The 8,689-nt window shown below is 40.5% G+C and overlaps 1 protein-coding gene across 1 annotated transcript; it reads right to left on the bottom strand.

Moving 5' to 3' along the window:
* Nucleotides 1-6,508: 6,508 nt before the first annotated feature.
* LOC133311002 (uncharacterized mitochondrial protein AtMg00810-like) lies at nucleotides 6,509-7,024 on the bottom strand. Its single transcript, XM_061512004.1, has one exon. It carries the CDS (start codon nucleotides 7,022-7,024, stop codon nucleotides 6,509-6,511), a length of 516 nt encoding a protein of 171 aa, XP_061367988.1.
* Nucleotides 7,025-8,689: the final 1,665 nt, after the last annotated feature.

The following is an 8,689-nucleotide window of genomic DNA, read 5'->3' on the forward strand; positions in this document are numbered from 1 at the left end:
TGGAGGACATACAAGGTCTTGGAGGCCCAATGACAAGAGCAAAAGCTAAAAAGGCTAAAGAGGCTCTAAATCTCTTGGTGACCACTTTACTTGAGACAAGCCCAAGTCTAAAGGAAGAAGAGCCCAAAATGATACACTTAATTAAAATTGAAGACCTTGAAGAATAAGCCTCAATGGATATGCATGAAGGCTTTATTTTACTTGGCCCAAATTCTGCACTTAATTTTTTATTTTCTTATATTTAGTTAAACTTTTTGTAATAAGGCTTATTGGGCTGGATTATTGGGTTGTCTATCTTCTTTTATGTGTAAGTACTTTTAGGTTAAACTCAATATGGTTGTTGCCCACTATATAAGGGAACACCATGGCTTTTGAAGACAGATTTGGAATATCAAGTTAACCTATTTTGGTGAGACTAGTTCTCTTGGGTTCTTTTGAGAATCTCTGAACTTATCAAGGGCATCAATCCTTATGGCGTTCTTGGGCTTATCAATTCTTTCGAATCGTGGCGCCTACCTATAATCCTTAAACTCCAATTTCGTTCTATATTATCTTGGATTCATATCTCTCGAATTCCTTATCCTTTTCCGGTGATTCTTGTGCCAAAATCGTGATTCAAGAAGCCATCTTTCACCTCGTTTTCGAATCACCCAAATCCGAGGTCTGTAGCGTGAGATACGCTCTGTTCTTAACAGGTCGTGTTGGTGGATGAATTTGGGGTTAGAATTTCCATTCCTAGTAGATCCATTCCTCCATTCCTATTGGGGATGATATCATCTTGCTTCCCTCCGGGTTGTGTCATCTCTACAAACAACTTCCACCAACCATTTTCTTGCTTCCCTCCGGGTTGTGTCATCTCTACCACAAAATCGACTAAAGCTTGTGCTTTGATCGCGTTGCGCGCTTCAAAATGAATGCCAAATTCAGATAACTCCACTGCCCATGCTACCATCTGACCTGCGAGGTCTGGCTTATGCAACATTTGCCTTATTGGCTGATTAGTCCGAACAACCACTTGATGACATTGGAAATACTGACGAAGCCTCCTTGCTGTAATCAACAGTGTAAATGCAATTTTCTCTACATGCTGATATCTTGTTTCTGCTCCTTGTAACACCTTGCTTATAAAGTATATCGGTTGTTGTTTCCCATCTTTCCCTTCTCGGACGAGAACTGAACTAACAGCCTCCTGTGACACAGATAAATATAAGTATAACACTTCACCTGGTTTCGGCTTTCCTAAGATTGGCGGCGAAGCCAACATCTCTTTGAAGCGCTGAAATGCTATCTCACATTCCTCCGTCCATGCAAAATTACTTCCCTTCTTTAGAAGTTGAAATAGTGGCAAAGACACCTGTGCAGACTTGGCCAAAAATCTGGACAAAGCTGTTACTCGCCCATTCGACTTTTGGACTTTTTTAATATTCTCTGGGCTTTTCATTTCCATCACTGCTCTACACTTGTCTGGGTTAGCTTCAATTCCCCTTTCTGTTAACAGGAAACCCAAAAACTTTCCGGCTGGAACCCTGAAAGCGCACTTACTTGGGTTTAAGCGCATATTATGCTTCCTAACCTGCTCGAACACCTCTTGCAAGTCTTGTAAATGTGTCTTACCGTCCCCCGACTTCACAATCATATCATCCATGTATACTTCCAACATTCTACCCATTTGTGCCTTAAACACTTTGTTCATCATCCTCATGTACGTCGCTCCTGCATTCTTTAATCCAAATGGCATGACATTATAACAATACACTGCATTATCAGTTATGAACGTTGTTTTTTCTTGATCTTCCTTCCATAACGGTATCTGATTATACCCGGAATATGCATCCATAAATGACAACACTTTGTACCCAGAGGCTCTGTCTACTAAATGATCAATACTTGGTAAAGGAAATGGGTCTTTAGGACAAACTTTATTCAAGTCTGTATAATCTGTACACATTCTCCACTTCCCATCTGGCTTCCTTATCAGCACCGGGTTGGCTAGCCACGTAGCATATTCTATTTCTCTAATAAACCCTGCTTCCAAAAGCTCTTGTGTCTTTTCTTCAATGGCCCTCCTCCTTTCTAAACAAAATCTTTGTTTCTTCTGCACTACCGGCTTTACTCCTGGGGTCATTGCCAAGCGATGACAAGACAATGCCGGATCCATACCGGGCATATCTGAAGGTTTCCATGCAAACAAATCAGCATTCTTTTTCAACAAATGCTTCAAACTCTCTGCCACATCGGGCTCCAACTCGGACCCCATCTTAGTACACTGCTGTGGAGATATCCCTAATTGAACTTCTTCCATTGCACCGGCGGGTTCCGGCCTATCCGCCTTGTCCTCCTCCCGAGGGTCCATCTCCACCACCATTACTTGTTCTTCTTTCTTTCCTTCTTCTTCTCTTTGTACATTTCCTTCTTTGGCTTGTTGTGGAGGTTCCACAATATTTTTCTCCTTACCTGCTTGTGGAACTCGTAGAGTCATATTATAACAACTCCGAGAAACCACTTGGTCTGCCTTTATCGTAGCTACTGACTCATCTTTGGCCACAAATTTCATAGCCAACTGATCAATCGACAAGAAGATTTTAAACTTCTTCATAACTGGCCGCCCCAAGATAACATTGTACGCCGAGCTCAATTTTACTGCTGCAAACATCAAAGTGACCGTTTTGTGCGCGGGCGCCTTGCCTAACGTCATCCTCAATGGGATATATCCCAATGGCTTAATTTTATCTCTCGTGAAAGCTAATAACTCGGCTCCACATGGCTCCAACTGGTCATAATCCAAATCCATTCTTCTAAACGCATCCAAAAATATAATGTCCACCGAGCTCCCCGGGTCTAACAACATTCTATCAACCCCGAAAGCTTGCTAGCAGCCCAGAAATGACTAAAGGATCGTCGTGCTCTGGATCAATTATCTCATCATCCAGGTCATCAAAAACTACTTGTTTGCCTGTCTTCCTTCTTTCTTCCTTAAAACGCGACTTATATGAAATGGCCATGCACATCTTTAAATGCTTTTTCCGAGCATTACTCGACTCTCCTCCTCCTGCTCGCCCCTGACTATAGTACACACGTGACCCAACTGGACTTGATTGGGAGATGTTTGTCCTCATTGCTACCATCTACATCTCTTCTCACGTACTTCTGTAACTTTCCTTCTTTGATCAATTGTTCAATGACGTTCTGTAAATTAAAACAGTCGTTTGTATAATGCCTGTACCCATGATGAAATTCACACCATTTGGTTTTGTCTGGAAACTTTGACTGAATGGGTGGCGGCCTTGGGACATTTCTCATTTCTGCCAACATTACTTCTTTAAATATCTGGGCTCTTGACGTGTTCAAAGGCGTGAACTCCCTCCGATATGGCTCTCTGAATCTTTCTCCGACTAGACGAGGTTGTCGCTCTTCAAACTGCCCTCTTCCTGCTGGTCTCTGCGGCCTCCGACTTTGACTTGCTTCCCGAAAACCTTGCTCAATTTGCTTTTGAGAAGATTTAAATTCTTCCAAATCAATATACTTTCTGATTCTTTCTAGCAAATCTTCCTTTGTAGCCAGAGCCTTTTTGGCTAACGAGTTGGCAATTCCTCCGGGTTGTAATCCAGTAGTGAACAACAACAGGTACGTTTGATTTTCTAAACCCTTAACTTGTCTTGCTTCTGCCTGAAAACGTTCATAATAATCTCGCAACTTTTCTCCGGACTTTTGTCTTACTCCGCACAAATTTTGCGTTGTTTTAGGCTGGCGTCCGCAATCACGAACTGTTGTGTTAAGTCCACCCAACTTTCTATGGAGTTATCTGGTAAAGCCGTAAACCACTCCAAAGCCTGTTTTCTCAAAAACACAGGAAATGTTCGACACAACAATGAATCTGATTCGCCACACAAGGACATTGATGCCCGGAACACGGTCACGAACTCCTTTGGGTCTGAACTTCCATCATACGCCTTCATGTCACTTGGTTGCTTAAACCAAACCGGGATTGGTTCTGCTCTAAGCCTCCCCGACAAAGGAGTTCCTGATGGTCCCTGATTAATGGGGGGCGCCAGAATCCCTTGTTGAGCTCCTCCGAGTTGTCCATTCCAAACGGGTACATCCTGCTCCCTATTGGCCATTTGTCTATTGCCATAATGAGGACCCCAGCCTTCTGCCTTCCCTGGTCCGTAATGCTGATAATCCCAATTTGCTTGTCGCCTTCCATCTCCTTGACTTTGATCTCTACCCCAGTAATGGTACTCGGTATCGTCTCGTGGAACTTCACCTCTGCGATTGCTATAATTTCTTCCTCCTTCCGGCCTCCACCTTTGATAAGTTTCTTTATATCGACCTCTGTTTACCTCTCGTTCATCTCGCCGAGTATAACCTTGACGGGCTCCTAAATACTGTTCTTCCTCCCATGTCACCTCTTCTTCCACCTGTTCATCTTCACTATTTTGATATTTCCTAGCCCGGCCTGTTCTCCGGGCATAATCCTCAAGTATCCTTTCTCCTATCCGCGGATTTGCTCCTCGTCTGGAGAACCCCTTGACTCTTGACAAAGTTGTCATCTCCTCCCTTCATTCCTTCTATTTCCCCCCACTGTTGGAGGTGATAAAGGAATATAGTTAGGAAGAGGAGACAAAGAATCTCGTCCTCTGTTGGGTGATTGCTGCTCATTCTCTACAAGATGCCTTTCCTCTGCTCCACGTCTCCTTTGCCCTCCTTCTAGATGTTGCCTATTCCTGATATCCTCCACTAACTGAATCAAAACTTCTCCAATGGTGTCTAGAGACCGATTCCTTCCACTGGATCGGAAAGAATCTTCCTCTCCTAGGTATCCTCCGTCGTCTTCCGCTCCCTCATCATGGTAATTGTGAACGTGGGTAGTTATAGAAACCCATCATGTAATCGTGGTAGGGCCCACTTTGGGTTATAGTATTTTGGCCGACTTCCCTTCCGGGTAAAACCCCATCCGGGTTCTATCAACTCTTCTCCTTGACTATTGATACCCGGATGTATAAACCCGGAACAATTGTCGTTTAAGGTTTTAGACAAGGGTTGTGAAAATAATTGAATATATTTAATTTTAGGGAAATATAATTTTTCTAAGTTCGGGATAAAGATGTTGATGTTGATAATTATATTTGACTAAATTACCCTTTCACATAATTAATGTGTTTTAATTCCACTTACTCGAGATACAAAAAAAAAAAGAGGTAAGGATAAGATTGAAAAAAAATTAATGCCTTTTTTGTTTTCTAAAGTGACAGACAATTTGAAATGCAGGAAGTATATTGGATGCTTAATGGGGTTAGGGTAGTTAACATTAAGAACTTAATCTGTTACTTGTTTTTCATTGGTGTACTTGATTTTTCAACTTAGTTGAAACTGAATAATACAGTTTTTGTGCTTGTTTTATGTTATTGATCATTTCATCAACCAAATAATGTTGTACTTAATCTAATTACTATCATTATTGTTTTTCCTAATCCCACGTTACTTTGCAGAGGCTTTTGAGCAGAAGTATGATCCTAGTGTGTCTGCAGAAGCTAATGAAGGAGATGGATTTAGAGATTTAGTGCGGCATACCATGTTTGAAAAAGGTCAAAGTAAATGCATATGGGGTGAGCTCTACAAAGTGATAGATTCTTCTGATGTTGTTGTCCAGGTAGTGTCTCATCTTTTTGCTGAGATTTTGTTTAATTTTTCACATATGTCTATGTTGACTGATACTAACATGATGTGCATGTGTGTGTTTCCATTAGATATTATGATTTTGTATCTTAAGGTGAAAAAATGTGCATTATGGTGGGCATTTCTGCTTCAAATTTGCATGTTATCTATCTTGCTCTGTCAATTTAAACATTATTTTGATTTTTAATAAAGTTTGTCTTTGTCATGGGTAAAGTATAAAAGCTTGGTAGCTATAACGTATTCCACTTTTTTAAGCATTTTCGTTATATTGTTGTTTAAACGAAGAATGTAAAGAAAGGGAAGAGAGAATTAGCGAATCTAAAAAGACTGAGTTTCAAAATTGTGAAAAATGATAACCACACTTTAGAGAATTACACAGGGGTCTATTTATAGACCTACTGAACTAAGCTAACTTCAGAGAGTTAATTGACTATACAATATTAACTCACTGAGTTAGAATCTAATAGAAAACTAAGTCAGTTACAATTAGTTACAAGTCAGTTACTTTGTTGTAAGTTGTAACTGATTTTACAGGATATAAACTGAGCTACTCTAATATTCTCCCTTTCAAGCTCAAGGGGGTTTGGTTAGCATTGCATGATCCAAGACCTTGAGCTTGTCTTTGAGATCTGCAAATCCGGAAGTAGAAAGAGGCTTAGTGAAGGTGTCAGCAACCTGTAGGGAAGATGGAACATGCTGCACAATGAGGGACTTAGCCAGAACTTTTTCCCTGACAAAGAAGACATCTGGCTCCATATGTTTTGTTCGAGTGCAAAACTGGATTATGAGCAAGAGCAATTGTGCTCTGATTATCACATTAGATGACATGGACTTAAACTGGAATTTGGAGCTCTTGCAAAAGAGATTGCAACCACAAAATTTCAGCTGCAACATGGGCTAAGCTTCGATACTCAGTTTCAGCACTTGAATGTGCCACTAGGGATTGCTTCTTAGCCCACCAAGAGATGAGATTGGAGCCTAAGAACACACAAGCTCCAGAGGTTGATCTTCTATCATCCGGATCTGAATCCCAATCAGCATCACAAAAGGCCACAAGTGAGAGAGGGTGTTGTGATGAAGGTGGATGAAATACCAGACCATAGGATAAAGTGACATTGAGATACCTCAAAATGCGTTTAACAATTTTCCAATGTTCCTCAAGTGGCTGGGATAAAAATTGACAGACTTTATTCACACTAAAGGAAATTTCAGGTCTTGTTAATGTAGCATATTGCAGTGCTCCAACAATGGACCTGTAAAGCGAGGGATCAGGTACATAGTTAGAGCCAAATTTGCTTAGCTTGCATCCACTAGGCATAGGAGTGGAAATTCCTTTAGCTTCTGCCATTCCAGCTTTGTAAAGAAGATCTCTAATATATTTTGATTGAGATAACAGTATCCTTCCATTGGAGAGATGTTTAACTTCGATCCTAAGAAAGTAGTCCAGATTTCCAAGCTGTTTTAAGGCAAATTTAGAATGCAATTGATCAATTAGAAGTTGTATTAAGTCAGAATCTTGTGATGATAATATCATCCACATAAACTAGAATATAGGTGCAGCTGCCATTGATGATAAGAGATCCACATAAACCAAGATGATATAGAGTGCAAAAGCTGCCATTAGAGCGAAGAATAAAGAGAGAGGTGAGCCTCACAGGGTCTTGTCAAGACTTCAAAACCAAGATGATGAAAGACATATATAATTTTCCAACCAGGCCTTAGGAGCCTGTTTTAATCCATAAAGAGCCTTGGTGAGAAGCATTATTAACATCAAGTTGTTTTAAAGGCCATCCATGAAACAAAGCCAAGGTGAAGATAGTGCGAATAGTAATAGGCTTTACTACTGGGGAAAATGTTTCATTATAATCCTAGCCATATTGTTGATGAAAACCTTTGGCAACTAGCCTTGCCTTGTATTTATTAATTGTACCATCAGAATTTTCTTTTATTCTAAAGATCCATTTGCAACCAATGGGCTTCCTTGAGGCTGACAGAGGCATAAGAGACCATATTCCTGCTGAGAGCATCATATTCCTGCTGCATAGCTTGAGCCCATTTGGGGTCAGTTAGAGCTTGTTTAGCACTGGTTGGTTCCATATGAGCAGTGAAAATGGAAGGGACTGGACCTTTAGATCTGGTAATATAGTATGAGTAGGAGAGTGTATTTTAAGAGATTTATAGGGTTGATATCCAGATCCTAATGAAGGTGGAGAAGAAGATAAAGACATAGGAGAGACAGTGGACACAGGTGACTGCACTGTAGTATTTAAGGGTGGGGAGCTGAGTTAGAAGACTGAGAATGATTGATTTGACTGGATGAGGGAGTAAAACTGGTGTTAGGAGATTTATCAGCAGTAGCAGAAGGTTGAGATGAACTGACTCTATTATGTGAGGAATTAGAGTTAGGTGAAATAGAGGATGGTACTGCACTGTCAGAAGAAAAAGGCGGTATAGCACTGTCAGAAGAATGAAATGATGTATCATGTATCAAGTTAGGAGCAGAGTCATCGGTATGTCCAGAGAAGGAAACATTTGAATTGGTTCTTATTGCTGCAGTTGGTGACCCTGAGGTAGTGGTCTGAGGAAGTGATGGAGAGAATGTATTAGGAGAAGTAGAAGCTAGTGGGATGATATTGCTTGAGTAAGTGGAATTATTTGGGATGCTTGATGAGGTTGAAGAAAATATGAATGGAAAGGGAAATATGTGTTCATTAAAGAGTACATCTTTAGATATGTAAATTTCTCCATCAAGAGTTTAGGCATTTATAACCTTTGTGACTGGGTGAGTATCCCAGGAAAACACATTCCTGAGATCTGAAATCAAATTTGTGCTTATTGTATGGACGAAGTAGAGGAAAACAAGCACATCCAAATGTGCGAAGGATTTTATAATTAGGAAATGTTTTATAAAGTTCATAGTAGGGAATTTTGAAGTTTAAAGCTGATGTAGGCAGTCTATTTATTAAATAGACAGATGTAAGAAAAGCATGATCCCAGTACTTAAGGGGAAGGA

The sequence above is a fragment of the Gastrolobium bilobum genome, unplaced genomic scaffold (assembly GCF_033153095.1).
Source record: "Gastrolobium bilobum isolate Gb01-03AN ecotype WA unplaced genomic scaffold, APGP_CSIRO_Gbil_v1 utg107293, whole genome shotgun sequence".
In the NCBI taxonomy this organism is placed as follows: domain Eukaryota; kingdom Viridiplantae; phylum Streptophyta; class Magnoliopsida; order Fabales; family Fabaceae; genus Gastrolobium; species Gastrolobium bilobum.

What these genes read in the sequence shown, in the direction of transcription:
- LOC133311002 (XM_061512004.1), bottom strand. Translation starts at nt 7,024, where the DNA reads ATGGCAGAAGCTAAAGGAATTTCCACTCCTATGCCTAGTGGATGCAAG.